Source organism: Tiliqua scincoides, chromosome 2 (genome assembly GCF_035046505.1).
Source record: "Tiliqua scincoides isolate rTilSci1 chromosome 2, rTilSci1.hap2, whole genome shotgun sequence".
In the NCBI taxonomy this organism is placed as follows: domain Eukaryota; kingdom Metazoa; phylum Chordata; class Lepidosauria; order Squamata; family Scincidae; genus Tiliqua; species Tiliqua scincoides.
The window spans coordinates 190,299,511-190,317,452 of record NC_089822.1 but is presented as its reverse complement, the minus strand read 5'-3'; the positions used below and the strand labels follow the sequence as shown (position 1 = coordinate 190,317,452).

Here is a 17,942-nt window from a genome sequence, read left to right as displayed (position 1 = left end):
GGAGGCCAACAGAGACTATGAGGAACACATGGCCAGCAACATTAAGGGGAATAATAAAAGCTTCTTCAAATATGTTAGAAGCAGGAAACCCGCCAGAGAAGCGGTTGGCCCTCTGGATGGTGAGGGAGGGAAAGGGGAGATAAAAGGAGACTTAGAGATGGCAGAGAAATTAAATGAGTTCTTTGCATCTGTCTTCACGGCAGAAGACCTTGGGCAGATACCGCTGCCCGAACGGCCCCTCCTAACCGAGGAGTTAAGTCAGATAGAGGTTAAAAGAGAAGATGTTTCAGACCTCATTGATAAATTAAAGATCAATAAGTCACCGGGCCCTGATGGCATCCACCCAAGGGTTATTAAGGAATTGAAGAATGAAGTTGCAGATCTCTTGACTAAGGTATGCAACTTGTCCCTCAAAACGGCCACGGTGCCAGAAGATTGGAGGATAGCAAATGTCACGCCTATCTTTAAAAAGGGAAAGAGGGGGGACCTGGGAAACTATAGGCCAGTCAGCCTAACATCCATACCGGGTAAGATGGTGGAATGCCTCATCAAAGATAGGATCTCAAAACACATAGACGAACAGGCCTTGCTGAGGGAGAGTCAGCATGGCTTCTGTAAGGGTAAGTCTTGCCTCACGAACCTTATAGAATTCTTTGAAAAGGTCAACAGGCATGTGGATGCGGGAGAACCCGTGGACATTATATATCTGGACTTTCAGAAGGCGTTTGACACGGTCCCTCACCAAAGGCTACTGAAAAAACTCCACAGTCAGGGAATTAGAGGACAGGTCCTCTCGTGGATTGAGAACTGGTTGAAGGCCAGGAAGCAGAGAGTGGGTGTCAATGGGCAATTTTCACAATGGAGAGAGGTGAAAAGCGGTGTGCCCCAAGGATCTGTCCTGGGACCGGTGCTTTTCTACCTCTTCATAAATGACCTGGAGACAGGGTTGAGCAGTGAAGTGGCTAAGTTTGCAGACGACACCAAACTTTTCCGAGTGGTAAAGACCAGAAGTGATTGTGAGGAGCTCCAGAAGGATCTCTCCAGACTGGCAGAATGGGCAGCAAAATGGCAGATACGCTTCAATGTCAGTAAGTGTAAAGTCATGCACATTGGGGCAAAAAATCAAAACTTTAGATATAGGCTGATGGGTTCTGAGCTGTCTGTGACAGATCAGGAGAGAGATCTTGGGGTGGTGGACAGGTCGATGAAAGTGTCGACCCAATGTGCAGTGAAGAAGGCCAATTCTATGCTTGGGATCATTAGGAAGGGTATTGAGAACAAAACGGCTAGTATTATAATGCCGTTGTACAAATCTATGGTAAGGCCACACCTGGAGTATTGCGTCCAGTTCTGGTCGCCGCAACTCAAAAAAGACATAGTGGAAATGGAAAAGGTGCAAAAGAGAGCGACTAAGATGATTACGGGGCTGGGGCACCTTCCTTATGAGGAAAGGCTACGGCGTTTGGGCCTCTTCAGCCTAGAAAAGAGACGCTTGAGGGGGGACATGATTGAGACATACAAAATTATGCAGGGAATGGACAGAGTGGATAGGGAGATGCTCTTTACACTCTCACATAATACCAGAACCAGGGGACATCCACTAAAATTGAGTGTTGGGCGGGTTAGGACAGACAAAAGAAAATATTTCTTTACTCAGCGTGTGGTTGGTCTGTGGAACTCCTTGCCACAGGATGTGGTGCTGGCGTCTAGCCTAGACGCCTTTAAACGGGGATTGGACGAGTTTCTGGAGGAAAAATCCATTATGGGGTACAAGCCATGATGTGTATGCGCAACCTCCTGATTTTAGAAATGGGTTAAGTCAGAATGCCAGATGTAGGGGAGGGCACCAGGATGAGGTCTCTTGTTATCTGGTGTGCTCCCTGGGGCATTTGGTGGGCCGCTGTGAGATACAGGAAGCTGGACTAGATGGGCCTATGGCCTGATCCAGTGGGGCTGTTCTTATGTTCAGTCATGGTGGAACGGTACCTGGACTTAATGATCTTCATGTAGGAAAAGGCTGACTCACATAAATAAGTGGAGCCCTTCCTACCTCAGGTGCTCTTATATCCCTGAGGGCCCTATTGCCTTCAAGTGGCTGCAGCTGTGCAGCACACTCTGCTGGATGCCCAGGCCTTACCCCTAAAGGGGCCACTGCTGACACCACATCTACCTCCTCACCAGATCTTCCTCGATTCCAATACAAGTGGGGGGGGGGGAGCAGATCTCTATACAGACCAGTGCAAAAACAGGGGAAAGGTGTGGGGGAGAGAAGATCTCTATATATAGATCACAGCAAGACCAGTGCAAAACCCCTTGCACACAGAACCAACAGATGGAAGTTGGGGGGTGGCAGATCTCCATACATACCAGTGCAAAAACAGGGGAAAGGTAAGTCAGCCCCAGTAGAGTCAACGGGGCTCACTCCCAGGGATGCGTGGACAGGAGAGAAGCCTGCCAGCGGCTCCTCTCCAGGTCTACTCACAAGTCAGCCCCAGTAGAGTCAACAGGGCTCACTCCCAGGGATGTGTGGACGGGAGAGAAGCCTGCTATCGACTCATTGTGCCTCGAGATCGACCAGTTGAACGCGATCGACGTATTGAGCACCCCTGGCCTACGTGAACAACCATCACAACTTCTTGTAGCAGCAAATTCCATAAATTGATGTACTATGTGAAAATACTTCACTTTGTGTCTGGAATTTTCTATCCGTCTCATTATGGATGCCCAAGACAGATGGAGAGAACTCTGTCCTCTTGTCTGAACACAAATGCAAATAATTCATTTAGTATCTCTGCAATCTCCCTATCTCATTGCCTTAAGGTCAAACTAGATTCTACTCTGAATACATCAGTCCTTCCAGGTTTTGTTCTTGTAAAACAAACATGTTCCCTCCAACATGGGGAGGGAAATGGAGAACAAAGTGGGCCAAAACCACTGTGAAGAGATAATTAAATCCTTCAGATTGCAGCTCTCCTCCTGTACCCCATTTTTAATGGGAAAAGTTTGCACTGGCTTTCAATAAAAATTCCCCCTGCCCTTAAAACATGGGGAGGTTTAAGACAGAATAAATATTTCATACTGCATACAATTCACCTATGAAATTCACTACCAGAAGACAGAATGATGGCCACCAGCTTAGAAAAAAATTTTTTTTTTTTTAAAAGGGGGAACTAGACAAATGCATGGAGGTCAAGTCTATCAATAGCTACTAGCTGTGATAGCTATGCTATTCTCCAAATTCAGTTACAGTATGCCTCTGCATAGTTCCTTTGAATAAAGCTGAAGTACCACACTTCCACAACTGAAGAAACCACATGAGGAAAACACAAGGAAGGCAGCATTGGGTGACATTCTGAATTGTGCCGCTCCTGGGTTGACCATTGTGAGGAATATCTGGACTAGATGGGCCTTTGCGCCAATTCAGCAGGGCTCTTATGACTCACTTGAGAACTTCAGCAAACAACAAAACCCACATGATTAAAAGGAATGTTCTCATCCCACACTTAAGATTTTGAAAGAAAACATACTGGCAAATCTTAATGTATACCTAAAACTTTATTTGCAATGGACATAAAACTTTCAGTTAAAAACACTCACGTTAGGTTTAGTATTCAGCCAGCAGAGATTGCAGTATTATGGGAAGTGATATTAACAAAGCAGTACAAATACAAAAATGCTGTGACTGAGTCTAGAGGCATTCAAGCCATCAGTACTTTAATTGACTGGCCTGGTTTATTGGCCTTTACGATTACAAAACAAAAACTTTTGATATTCCTCTCTGCTACAATCACACCAATCTGTAAAAATCTATCTTAGTAAAATCACAACAGCAGGAAGAAAAAGCAAGATTCAAAATTATAAATAAAAATATATAAGGCATGTTTGCTAATTAGCACAACCACCTGTTTAAATTGCATTTTTGCATTGTTCATAAGTGTCTGAGGCAGGAACTCTAGAAGTTTCCTTTGCTGTCAGTTAAAGTTCATCACTCTCATACAGTCCAGACTGTGCTGCCATACGCTGAAACTCTCCTTCATCAGGCAGGAAGGCTTGTTTCACATTCAGACCTTTACCATTGAGTGCCAAGTATTTGCTAAAAGTTGGTCGAACCTTCAGTGGCTTTGGGTTTGGAAGTGGTTTGTATGTGTGAGCTGAAATGAATAAAAAAAATCTCCATTCAGAATATAGTGTTTTTAAAAAAGCAAGCACAAAGGGAGGAGAAGAGGGGAGATTTGAAAAAAATGGAGCTCAGTTTACCCCTAGACAATGTATGCATACATACACTGAGATCAATACCTTCCATCTTGCATACATACAACCTAATCCTATGCAAAGTTAGGTGTGTCTGAAGAATGTGCTTAGGTCAATCTGCTCTATACAGAACCAACCTGTGAGGTGCACTGCATCAGAGGCTAAGCACATGTCAGCGCAAGACAGACATAATCACCCTACTAACACCACCTCCAAACTAGGAGGGCCAAAAACACAGCACTGACATTCCTGTAGTTCAGCAAAGGAGCAATGCTCAGCACACACCTGAGAAACATATATTGCTCTAAATTAGGTGACTTCCCCGCCACCACAAATGTATACATGAAGCTGAGAGAAAGAAGAAGATTACTTACTGGCCACATCCAATCGAGCATGGCACGTTGCCACTCCTGCTTCATTGACAGCAGATACTGTATACCAACCAGCATCTTTCTTATTTACATTGTGAATCAGCAAGCAAACCTTCCCAGATGTATCATGAAGCATACTAGGAAAGGAAAAAAAATATGCACTTCCATTTGAATTGGCACATAAATTGTAAATTGTTCTCTCATTGAGATTTTAATACATTTGTGTTCAGTATTGGCAGGCTTTTCTAAGCCACAGATTTCTACTGTACTGATACTGTCTGCAGTTCAAGGATGCTGCTGTTTACATGACCAGATATTGTACAGGCCCTCATGTTGCAGACTCCCCTCAAGTCCTAGCAGGTTCCTATACTATGCATTTTCTCTGTATGTCAGTCACCTCGGATCATCTCATGAAGTACAGACTGAACCCCATCCAGTTCTAGATCAGACATCCTTTCTCATTACTTATCTCATAGACCAATCTTCAAACACTTTTTGTGAAAGGGAATGAAAGCTAAGTATTTCATAATTCTTGCTATTAGCTTATCTATATCCTTAAGAAATATCAAACCCCCCCCCATCAGCTAAAACACCACATTAAAACAGTGTTTGTAATCCTTTAACTGAATGCATCAATGGAATTTGATTCCACTACAACAGGAGACTGGGTCCAGTTAACATTGATTTTAAAAGATAATTAAACAACAACAAAAATGGTAACACAGAGTGCATGCCCATCAGATGGTTTATCTACCTGATTCGGTCTGTATTGAATTGCACCATTTCATTATTTCTTTTCCAGTAAATCTGTGGAGGAGGGATAGCAGACACTTGGCATTCGAGTCTGGCTGAATCTCCCTCATACACTCTGGTGCTTTGTGGTTTAAAGATGAAAGTAGGTTGTTTCCGATGTTCTCGCACTAGGGATTTAATGATGAAATCATTAATGTTTTCAGAATGACAAAGACTGAAAAAGATAGTATCTCAGAGGTGAACATGAGACCAACAGGATTTATATCTTGGACAGCATTGTGCACACTGTTAGATCAGAATGGATCAATTCTGAATTCTTGTGGAGCACCAACATGCATGGGAACTTCCAATTTACTTTAGTGTCAATACAACTATATGCACATCCCATTACAAATGTGGTGTTGTCCCTAACTTTAAAGTGAACAGAACTCTTTTGAAGGTGCAAGAATATGTGCTTTGCAGTTAAGGATTTTCCACTATCATTGATAGAATTAGAGGTACATCAGAACTGATGGGAATTTCCAAATGCATTAAAATGTTACAACTCTTATCCCAAATATAAGAGTGTCACTGAATGTTTTAAACGTAAGGATTCTGAATCAGTGAATTTCTTCTTTACATACAGTTCCCTGCTAAAGAACTGATGATGAAAACATGCCCATAATGGCATACACTGGGTGAAGAACCCAACCAACCCCGCAAAACACACACCTGTTTCTAACTAAACAAAGTTCTGTCTTACCAATTACATCCAGTTTCACTGTAAAGGAAGCTTCTCCAGCACGATTATAAGCCACACACTCCCACGTTCCTGCATCATATGCTCTGACTACTTCAAAAATGAAGGAGTGGAAACCTTTTTCAGATACAATCATTTTATGGAAGTCATCTGGGTGAACCTGTCTTCCATTTAAATACCATGCCACATCTGGGATTGGTAGTCCACTGACCTGCAAGGACAAAGAAGATAATATTCCGGCTTATATCCAAAAGGTCCCATACTCTTCATTCAATGCTTTATTTCTGACCTGCTCTTCATTAGATCGCAGGGTGGCATATATGGTTCTTCTCTTGGTCATCACAACAACTCTAACAACAAAGTTGGTTAGGCCAACTAATAACTGGCCCAAGGGGCCTCTCAGCGTACATTTGATCCAGATCTCCCTGTCTATGTTCAGCCATTTATACCACCCTGCCTGTAGCATAAAGCCAAGAATGGCAACAAACGATTATCTGAGAAGTGGTGACACCAAGTAGCATGATTTTAATGCTTCCTTTATTCTCAGCCACTGTGTTACTTGTGCTGCCCCTCTCCCATGAATCTCTCCCTATAACGTTTTCCTTGTAGATGCACTTTGACAGAGTAGGCTGGCACATCCTTATAATCAATCAGTTCATGGAAGGAATTAGTTGTCCTGAACCCATAACCATTTGTGTTCAATGTTTCCATGGGAGAAAGTTAGCTCAGATTTCTGGAAGTTCATACATAAGAAGCTAAAAATCTCTTTAGATCCACATGGTCCAACACCATAAGCAATAAGAGTTGAAAATCAAGCTCTTCGCTTTCTCACTCACAAAGGCAGCTGTACTGTCAAAATACAAAGGACAGTAGCATAAGCAAAGGCCATATGAAATACACACACTCTAAAATTAGGTCATGAGAGATGTCTGTATGTTGACTACAAAAAGGCCATAAGGTTACAACAACACTGGAAAAAATAATACCCATGTTCCTCATTTCATGAGGTTACTAGCCACTGCACAAGTCAAACTTTCAACAACTTGAATATAGCTTCACAAGATTTACAAAAGAAACATTCCGCAGTTGTATACAGTTACAATAAATAGCTCAACAATGGAAGATTAAGCTGTCCAAGAAGGCTTTCAACTGTGTCTTAAACCCACCTTATTCAAATTCTGTGGTTAGAATTTGCTACCAAAATATGCAGTACTGGTCGATAACTTTAGAACAGCAGTCGCCAAACTCACAACTGCTGTTCTTCAAAAAAAGCAGTCCTTGTTTGGACAGGAGTTTACGGGTCCTCTGTACCATGTTTATTCCCAGTAGATCTTGGCACCAGGATGCTCTGGGCAGTCGTATCTGTTTCCCAGTGTCCCAGAAAGTTGTGCAGCAGGACAGCTGGGCAGATGCAACTGCCCAGAGCATCCTGGTGCCCATATCTACTGGGAATAAACACGGCACGAAGGCAGAATGGTAATCTCAGCTAACAATGTGGAGGGCTTTACCCAAATTCCAGATCTGGCCCCCAAACTGGGGTTTGAAAAGCCCCGCTTTAGAAGGAGATCAAATGGATGCATGGAGAAACCAGGTTTATAGCATCAAGTGCTACCCATGACAAATGGAATGTCCATGAACAGAGGCAGTATGACATGGAGAACCAAATGCTGGGCAGAAACGGGAATACCAAACTAAGGTTCTTCACCTAATCCAGCAAGGCAATTCTTAGGTTCTTGATGTATTTTATTATCAAGTATAGGTTATGAGCAATCAAACACTGAATTATCAAAATGCAGCCATCAGTCATCTTTTGATACTTGAGCAGCAGTTTTTGTAGATGAGATATCTGTACTAGAACAGGTTCCAAGATGTATGTTAGGCATTCAGAACCAGGTTACCAGTTGACCATATTGACAGGTAGCCATTACAACGATACGCACACTAATGGCGGAAGGGGAGAACAGGACTTAATATATCTTTCTATTATGCTGAAAACAGCTTAGAATGAATGATGCTTTACTTTGAAGTCAATTCTGCAGAATCGTCCTTCTTCAACCGTTAAGTCTTCAGGCACTTGCAAGAAGCGTGGCTGAAAAAACTTCTCCTGGATGGAGCCATGCTCACTCCTCTCTCCTCTTGAGGTTGGTCTACTCCTACAAGTACATGCTTATGAATTAAGGACAATAAAATATTTCTATAATTCCCCCTCTTACGCAATTGATAGATTCATTGCATGATTGTCCAATTATCCTCACCAGTCCACATCATTTTTTTAGCCTTGTAGATCAACTAGAGAAGGGGTGTCCAAACATTTTGGTAGGAGAGCCACATCATCTCTCCTGGGGGGGGGGGGGAAGAGTTAATTTACATTTCAAATTTGAATATATTTACATAAGTGAATTTATTAGAGATGGGACTTATATGAATGAAGGTCTTGCAGTAGCTCAAGGCCTATAAAAGGCCTTGCACAAAGCATGGCCAGCCATTCCTTTGCTGTCACTGCTGCATCACAGATGTGAAACAGCAAGCAGTGGAGGGAGCCCTCATCCCACAGCTCAGGTGAGAGGTCGAACAGTTGTCCTCATGCTGAGAGCAGTTGTGTCGGGCCAGCACAGGCTTCAGCAAGTCTCCGGAGGGCCAGAGACTCATTGGAGACTGGGGACTCCCTGAGGGCCACAAGTGGCCCCTGGGGCGGGGTTTGGACACCCCTGAACTAGAGCAGCAGATCAACCAGACTGTTGTGGAATAAGATAACTCATACATGTTTCACATAACAGAGCTCACTATCTGAAACCTCGCTGCACTTGAAATGACATTCAATTTCTCACACAATACTGTTTCCCCTTACGCTGGGTCAGGCTGCACCAAATTAGACATACATTTTCCAAAGGTTCAAATGGAGCCGAGAATCTGAATAAGTTTAAGTGTGCCAAAAAAATCCACTCACACACAAACAAAACCCACATCCCCTCTCTATTGCAACATTCAGTCCATTGGCATATTGCTAGCCACCCACTAAAAATAGCTGTAGTTACAATTTTATTTAGCCAGCTACAGCGGATGAAACACAGTATACAAACAGAGCCTGCAGACCAGATAAAATCCCATAATATTAGAATATGCTAACAATGTAAAGCTATGTGGAGTACTTACCTGACTTGTCCTGTAGGAACTTGAAGCCGAGTGCTTTCCAGGTTCTGTTGTTGAGAAGACAAAGAAGAGGTAAGTTATAACTGTTTTATCAAGCAACGATCAAGTCTGAGCTCAACACCTGTGGCTTAAATGATTTTAAAAGCAAGCTGCCAATTTATCCCAAATGTTCCCATGTTAGTGAAAGTATGATAATCCCACAAAGCAATGCCTAGGTTTTGATCTAGTGTACCATCATCGATAGCACCAAAGCCACCAGGAGTCATGCGACAAAGGGAATGATGTAATTCTTTCCTATGCATTCTAACAAACACGTAGCCTTTGTCAGAGGAAGGGGGTTTATCTTCCCTTGGAATATCTGAAATGGGAGCTCGGGACACAGTGTCCTTCAGCCAAACAGGAATAGAAGGCACCACTAATACAGGATTGGCAAGAGCAGGGTTGTGCATTCTCACAAAAGGGAACCAATGGCAATCAGCACATCTTAAGCTGGAAAATAGTTTCCTTGTTAGATCACAAGAGTAAAGTCAGTGACGCTTCCCAACAACTTTTAAACCAATATCCTATTGACTATGGCAATTGGGATTTATTTTTAAGTTAATAAGACCCATTTTATTTTTGCATTTTAAAGAACAGATGTAATTGAATTCAGGACAAGATATAATTCAGGCACAGCAATATTTGTACTATTTTAGCAACGAGGACAGTTAAATATAGGAAGTGCAACACTGACAGTTCTAGGTATTTGTATATCCATCCCAGGACGATATAAGCACTTGTGTCAAGTTCTTCACGCCTGCGGGTTGCAAAAGCTATGTCCCAGAGCTGTAGTCTAAAAACCTGTACGCCAGAAGAGTCTTGCAAATGTAATCTAACATAGATACTTTCAAGTAAAACTGCTTAGATTTTGCTATACACCAATTAATATTAGCAATATTTTTACAAAATATTCTCCTAGCATTAAATGAAAAAGTTTCAATCTCTGACATCTCCAAAAAGAGCTGGGAAACTCCTGACTGAAATCCTGGAGACCCATTTTCAGGGAAGATAGACAGTACTGGGCTAAATGGATCAGTGGTCCGACTCAATATAAGGCAGCTTCATATTTTCAAGACTGATGGCTGGATAAGCCTCAGACAACAATATTTAGCACAGCACGCACTTGAACAGCTGTGGACAACCTGGTCTTCTGCGGCAACTACAGGTATAGCCACATAACATTTAGAATGGCCACAGGAATGCCCTACCCAGTCTGGAAGTCTTCCATTTACTTTCACTTACCCCCATACAAATTAGTGAGCCAAATTTAGAGCCTTGACCCTATTATTTAGAGCCTATTAAGAGCCCAAGCCTCTATTATCAGGATAGCTGATAAACGTGGCCCAATTCATCTACTTTTTTTACTTGTATGACAGAAGAAGGGAAGGGGTCTGCAGTTACTATTTTACTTGCCTTATTTTAAAGTGCTTTTGTTTTAAATCTGTATTATTTTATTGGTTGTGAGCTACTCTGGTGGCCTCTGTGAGGACAAAGATATCTTACATAAATTAGGCAAACTACCAATATTAATGAGTCACTCAGTCACTGCAAGTATTTCCCCCCCCTCCCTCCATCATCAAATGCACCCATCTTCCATGCAATAAATCCACATACCAGCAGCAAGAGCCCCCAGTTCTGTGGCAAACATGACCCCTGGCATCACATAGACCTCTGGAGAAGAGGTCTCATTTCTCCACCCCCTCCCCCCAAAAAGGAGGCCACCTTTCTGAGGAGCAGAAGATACTTTTACTGCTTCTTACATCATCCCAGTATGCTCAATAGTAGAACTAGTCTCTTTTCCACATCCTTTGCTCATGCCAGGGAGTCAAAGAAAATAAGGGGGACTAGGGGCAACCAAATACAACAGCTGGCTAGTTAGCCATGCCAGTATTTGTGGATTCCTAGTGTTAGTTCTTCAGTAAACATACAGGCTTGCCAATTCCCCTCACCTCTTCTCTTCCACGTCTGCCCCTGTGCCCTGCTGATTATGTTAGAAGTTTGGTAGAAAGGGTAGGCTACTGTGGGCACATCCGAGTCTGGAGGATCCCAATCTCCCATAGAGATCACAGTTACATTTTCCATGTACTCTTTATTCCAAGATTTGCTTTATTTTAATCATTATTTGTTGCACTGACTTTGTTACATTTGTGGTTTTTTTTTGGTATGCAGTATTAAGTATTGACTACACTGTTAAGAAGTCTTCTGTCCGGTCACACAATAGACTTCAAAACAAGATTACTCGTCGTAAAATCCCAATAAGCACCCTTTTTTAAAAAAAAAGGCTGAATAGAGGATTGCAAAATGCAAGTGCAACCAAGTTTTGTTTCCACTTGTAGACTTTTTTTAAGCTTACTTGCATATCTTGTGTGCTTTCTTCACTCTGTGGTTCAAATACAGATGCAGCGTTTTCTGGTCCAAGTAACCTGCGAGCCATACGCTCTTCGTAGCTTAAACGCTTAAAACAGGGCGAAAGGGAGGAAAAACATTACAGAAAGCCTTTAAACCCTGGTTGAGCTTTAGTTTTCAGTCATCATAACTACTGGAGATGTATTAATGCAGGGTTTTTTTTGGTTCTTAATTAAGTTGTGGGTAATGTAAGCAATAGTTGTAAACTATGGTCAATGGTTGCAAAATTGGGATTCTCTAATTGTGTCAAAGCAAGTCTATATGAACCAGTATCGAGGGTAGGAGACGACAATGGGGAGGCTTAAACCCTAATCTCAAAAGGTTTGGCCAAATGAATTTCAGGAACAATAAATGCAATAAGTGAAATCTAGTAATATTTTACTGAATAGCATCATATCAACAAGTAGGAAGATGGCTGCACAACACCACAATAAACCCCTTTCTGCTCAGAGAGAGGTATCTGCCGTTTGGTAAGCATTAAATGCAGAATTCTCCACTGGAAGTCTGATGGCACAGCTGATGAAAACCTTTACCATAGTTCACCTGACTGTATAAATTGACCCTCTGCTTTCAATCAAAAGGACAGCGATTAAACATTTCCCAGAACATTTAAAAGCACACATTTATTTTCAAGATCACATACTCTCCTTTTTAAAAAGCCAGCAACTATATGAAGCTAACTTGCACTAAGTTAGGTCACTGGCTGGTCAGCCTTGTCTAGTCTGACTAGCAGCAGCAACTCTCCAGGGTTCCAGGCAAGAGTTCTTCCCAGGCATACCTGCAGTATGTTTAACTAGATATTAGAGTACAGCGATGGGGAGGGCACAATCAACAAAGTTGCAATTTTCAGCAACAGACCTCTGTACTTTGGAGTGAATACAGGTGGAGCTTGTTTATCAACAGATTTTATATCCACGGACCAGTATCAATGCCGGCCCCCTGGTCCTCCATTGAGTCAGACTTGGCTCCACCTGAAACCGCCAAAGGGGGCTGGAGCTTTGCTCAGGTTGCCTCCAGAGGGCTTTGGTTGGCCCGCAGAAGCCACGCACATCCACTCACTGCAGGCATCAGAATGGCCAAAAAGGCATTCCCTTCCATTTACTGGAGGGAAACCAGAAATGATTTTTTAAATTATAAGGCATTTGGAGGCCCAGGAAAGCCCCCAAGGCATTAAAATAAGGCAGGGGTGCCCAAACCCCAGCCCTGGGGCCACTTTCGGCCCTCGAGGCCTCTCAATGTGGCCCTCAGGGAGCCCCCAGTCTCCAATGAGCCTCTGGCCCTCCGGAGATTTGTTGGAGCCCACACTGGCCCGACGCAACTGCTCTCAGCGTGAGGGCGACTATTTGACCTCTTGCGTGAACTGTGGGATGAGGGCTCCCTCCACTGCTTGTTGTTTCACATCTGTAATGCAGTAGCAGCAGCAAAGGAAAGGCCAGCCTTGCTTTGTGCAAGGCCTTTCATTCATATAAGTTCATCTTTAATATATTCATTTATGTAAACTTATGTAAATCTATTCAAATCTTAAATGTAAATTACATTCTTTTTTCCCGCACCCCTGACACAGTGTCAGAGAGAAGATGTAGCTGTCCTGCCAAAAGCTTTGGACACCCCTGAAATAAGGCTTTAAAAACGTCATTTCCAGTTTCCCTCTGGAAACTGAAAGTAGCTTTTTTTGGCCATTCTAAATTCCACAGATGCCTTGAGAGCACATGCATGGCCTCTGTGGGCTCCAGAAAGCTCTCCAGAAGCAACTGGAACCAGAGGGTTTAAGGGGCCGAAAACTGCGGATTTGATTATCTGTGGTTTTCAGTATCTGCAGAGAGGGGGCCGAGAATGGTCCCTCGCAGATACCAAGGCCCTACCTGCAGTTCCCTATCCCATAATGTTACATATTTTGAAGAAGTTCCTGATCACTTGGTTGTACTCATCCCCTCTTACTTCCCCACACCTAGAATGGTAGGGCACTTAACATCAGATTTTGGCATCACCTATAAATCGCATCCAAGAATAATGCTGGATAAGAAAGCAGTCACTGGTGACTCCAGAGACACTCAAATAGCAACTATAGCATTACATCATTACATACGTATGCAAAGCACTTCACTTGTATTATTCCAGATGTTGTCCTTACAACAACTCTGTAAAGCAAGTAAGTCAGTGTTTCTCAAACTGTGGGTTGGGACTTACTAGGTGAATCACACATCATGATTCACCTAGTAAGGGACAGGGTGGGGGAGGGGGAGAGAGAGAGAGAGAGGCAGCCTGCAGAAGGCTGTACCTTTGTTTCTCAAGCCATTGAAAGGGTTAAGTTCATCTCCTCTTTCCTTCTTGTTTTTGCCCCCTCCCCCTTATTGAATCCAAACTTTAAACTCTGTTTCGAAGCTAAGGCTTGCTAGCCCCTCTCCCCATAATCATTCACCACTGATGAAGTTGTACTGGGGGGGAGAGGAAGTGTGTGCGTGTGCGTGTGAGAGAGAGAGCTCTTAAAACAGCTAAGGCTACAATCCTAGCCTCGCTTTCATGGGAGTAAGCCCCACTAACTATTAAGGGACTTGCTTCTGAGTAGGCATGCCTAGCATTGGGCTCCCAGTCTATTCCCTCCTCTTGCTTTCCTCTCCACCTCTCCCCTTACTGTATACAGTCACACTTCAGTCTCTCCTTTGCAAAACTTTTTGCAAACCTCCTTGCTAACCTCATTTCCCCCTATCCTCACCAATGAAGTTGGACTGGAGGGGAAAAGTCCCTGCATTTGTATATGTGTGTGTGTGGGGGGGAGCATCTGTGAGAAAGAGAGAAGCAATCTCCCTGTGTGTGTGTGCGCGCGCGCGCGCGTCCTTTTCACTGGAAGAGTCCTGAAGACCTTGCAAAGATGCAAAACACAGGAAAAGCAGAGAGTAGAATTTAAAGTAGAATTATTCTGCAGCAACAGGTATTTTAGCCAGAGATCTTAGCTGCATGCTGGCAGGAGCTAGGAAGCACTTGCAACAGCTGCTTATGTAGTAAGCTTTTAGGAGAGCATGCTTGCTTCTGCAGAATCCCCCTGCCAGGACCTCCACAGGAGGCCCGGAGGTGCCGCAGCCCTTCCTCCACAGAGGGTCTACTTCCAAGTAAATCAGGTGCAACTATGTGCAGCTGCACTTGCTCAGTCACTCCCTGTTGCTTGTCTTGCTACTGTGAACTGAATTGCACACTCCCAGTTGTGTGTTCTACTGAGAGCCTTTGGCTTAAGGTACCAGGCACTTTAAAGGAGGATTTCATTAATGGTTCTACTGGTATGCTGTTTCCAGTGCACTTAGAGCCCAATCCTAGGCTTGTCTACTCAGAAGTAAGTCCCATTAAAGTCAATGAGGCTTACTCCCAGGAAAGTGTGGATGGGATTGTGGCCTTACTCTGATAGTGTTTACAAATGGTTGTTGAGAGAACAATTTAAAAAAAATTAGTGAATAAAAATGTATCTTATGATCTATGAGATAGTTTTTAATTAGACTATGATCTATTTTTAATACTGTTTTTGCTATACTATGTATACATACATAGTATAGCAAAAACAGTATTAAAAATAGTGTATGTATGTATACATACTATGTATACATGTATGTATATATACTGTGTTTTTAATAAATTAGTGACTACAGTTCTTAGGTAACAATTACTGGGAGGTTATTTTTCAGGATCTGGCCTCAGGTAAAATCAGACAAAATTATAGTCAGACACCTCCCTAAGTTAAACCCCCGACTTATCTGAGGGTCACAGCAAATTCCATGATTTTGGGCTCAAAACCTGCCCTTGTCTTATCTGTGAGATCGACTTATAGATGACTATCTACGGTAATTTACTTAATACTTGCTTGCTTATTATACATACTTCAGTGGTTCTCAAACTTTTTAGCATCAGGACCCACTCTTTAGAATGACACTCTCTCAAGACCCACTGGAAGTGATGTCAATAACTTGGAAGTGTTGTAGTGGCTAGATGTGACATCATCAAGCAGGAAAGTTTTTAACAACCCATGTGACAAAATCAAATTAAATAAATTAAAAGTGTAAAATTCAAAAAATTATTTAAAATAAAGAGGAATTCTCCTAACCCTCCCAAGCAGTTGCTGATCTGTTAAAAAAAAATTCCCAAACATTCCAAAGGCTGCAATCCTGTCCACATTTACCTAGAAGTAAACCCCATTAACTGTCATTATTAAAAGCATACATACAGTAAGTAGCCTGTTAAAAGTAAAGATCTATAACATTTCCCCAAATACAGTCACATACCATCAAGTCCAATATTAAAAATAAAAAACAGATTGAAATGAATGAAGACCCACCTGAAATTGGCTCATGATTCACCTAGTAAGGTGGGGGTGAGGTGTGATACTAGGTGAATCACACCCGCACCATACCCACAGGCAGCTGCAAAAGCTCAGCAGCAACCCCAGCCTGCACAGCCTCCTCTCAGCAGAAGATCACTTGCTCCCTCGCTCTCTCCCTCCCTCCCACAGTAGTGATTGGCTGTCTCACTTGCTCCCCCCCACCCTCGCTGCTTGCCTACCCCAGAGATAAGGCGGGGCAATGATTCAGGCTGCTTTTCTGGGAAGAAATTTTTCACCATATAGGCGAGTATCTACGGTAGTAGTATTATCCCCATGTTGGAGCCAAGTCTTGGAGAGAATGGCTTTCCTAAAGCCACTTAGCGATAATTCATGGCAGAGATAAAAGCTGAACCTAGGAAGTCCAAGTATGCAATTTAGCCTCTTAGCAACTATGTAACACCAGTTCTTGACAGAGCTGAATTGCTCTAGAGGATGGGTTTTCAGAAAAACCACTCCAGTCCTGAAGGGACCACATGGTGTATTCAGACACAATTTTTCATCAATCAAGAGAAATCTAGTGGCCCTGAACAGTCCAAACACATAGGTGGATATGCCACATGTATATTTTAAAAATCCATACATATAACAGAATTTTGGAGCATTTGCTTACTGAAATGGTCCAGCACAGCAAAGCTCAGAGTACTTCAGGCTGATCACTCATTTGCTAGCTCCCTTACGCTGGTTCTGTTCTGTGCACAATGTTCATCCCTTACTTGGTTGCCATTATGGAGAAGGTTGTCTTTGCAGCGTAGTTTTCTTTCTAGATCTTGAATAAGAGCGTCTTTTGACCCTTGTATCTCCCTATCAGAAGTCTTCTGTGCTTGCCTGGTGCTGCTGGCTTGCTTCTTGTACATAGGCTTTGAGTAACTACTAAGGAAGGGAAAAAAACCAGCATTAGAAATTATCTGAAATTGGATGCAAGACACAATAGTGAAGACAATGTCATCACAAGTTTGTTTTTTGCCCAGCTCTTGTGCACTGAGAGGACAACTTCAGTGCCATTGTATAGAGCTCTCTATGTAACATACTGCACTGCTATGGAGAGAATATATCATGCACTTAAATACTTTTCAGGGTAGGAAGAGAGACACCACTGAACTGTACAATTTTTTTTCTGACCAGCTCTTTTGTGCGTTTTCTTCCATTAGTAGTATAAAGAAATACATGCTTATTTCCCGCCCCCCCCCCACAGGTTAAGATGTCCCATCTCTTCACTTTTTAATCCCTAGAACTATTCCTTTAGAGAACTGCAAACAAACACTTGCCCATGATCCACATTTCCCAGAGCAGCAATGCATCTGCTGTGACAAATGGAATTTCACTCAATTGGTTAAAAAGGCAGAAAACCAAGGAATCTCCCTAATTACAAAAAAAATCTTCACTGTTATTTCATTTTATGAAGGCAGACTCTCAAAAATTCACCTTCAGGCTCTTAAAAGGCTAGCATTTTCAGTCCACACCTTGCCAGCAGCATTCAGTCACTCCTAATAATCTTTTTATGCTCTTATACAATGACTGCTGATAACAGAAGGATTTGAACAGAAGGAGAACAGGATGATAACAGAAGGTTTATCATTCACTGAACTCAGTAGGATATACTTCTGAGAAAATATGGATTGAATTCTAACCTGCAAACCTCTGCACGCCTGTTCAATGGTAGACCCTACCGAGTTCAATAGGCTTTGCTCCCAGTTAAGTGTACAGAACTGCAATGCAACTATAGAGTCTTTCATTTGTTTTACCATAATTCAGTCTCACGCATGTTTCCACTCACTGGAATATTTATTTCCAGTAAGTGTGCTTAGAGTGGCGGCCCCAGACTTGGAGATAAACAAGGATTCTGTCTCACAAAATGCTGAGGCCACTTAAT

The 17,942-nt window shown here is 42.6% G+C and overlaps 1 protein-coding gene across 14 annotated transcripts in view; it reads right to left on the bottom strand.

Annotated features, from left to right (window-relative positions):
- Positions 1-3,536: 3,536 nt before the first annotated feature.
- Positions 3,537-17,942, bottom strand: part of MYOT (myotilin) — a 36,722-nt gene continuing 22,316 nt past the window's right edge. For 8 of the 14 annotated variants that reach the window (XM_066612494.1, XM_066612496.1, XM_066612504.1 and 5 more), the window contains 8 exons: positions 16,786-16,942; positions 11,657-11,758; positions 9,268-9,311; positions 8,135-8,267; positions 6,118-6,325; positions 5,377-5,542; positions 4,626-4,759; positions 3,537-4,151 (listed from right to left, as the gene is read on the bottom strand). In XM_066612494.1, the coding sequence (XP_066468591.1) occupies positions 3,976-4,151; positions 4,626-4,759; positions 5,377-5,542; positions 6,118-6,325; positions 8,135-8,267; positions 9,268-9,311; positions 11,657-11,758; positions 16,786-16,942 (1,120 nt within the window). In that variant the 3' untranslated portion in view covers positions 3,537-3,975. Of the gene's footprint in view, positions 4,152-4,625; positions 4,760-5,376; positions 5,543-6,117; positions 6,326-8,134; positions 8,268-9,267; positions 9,312-11,656; positions 11,759-16,027; positions 16,137-16,682; positions 16,702-16,785; positions 16,943-17,942 lie in introns of those variants that run through there. The other 6 variants (XM_066612495.1, XM_066612497.1, XM_066612506.1 and 3 more) reach the window with 3 other exon arrangements.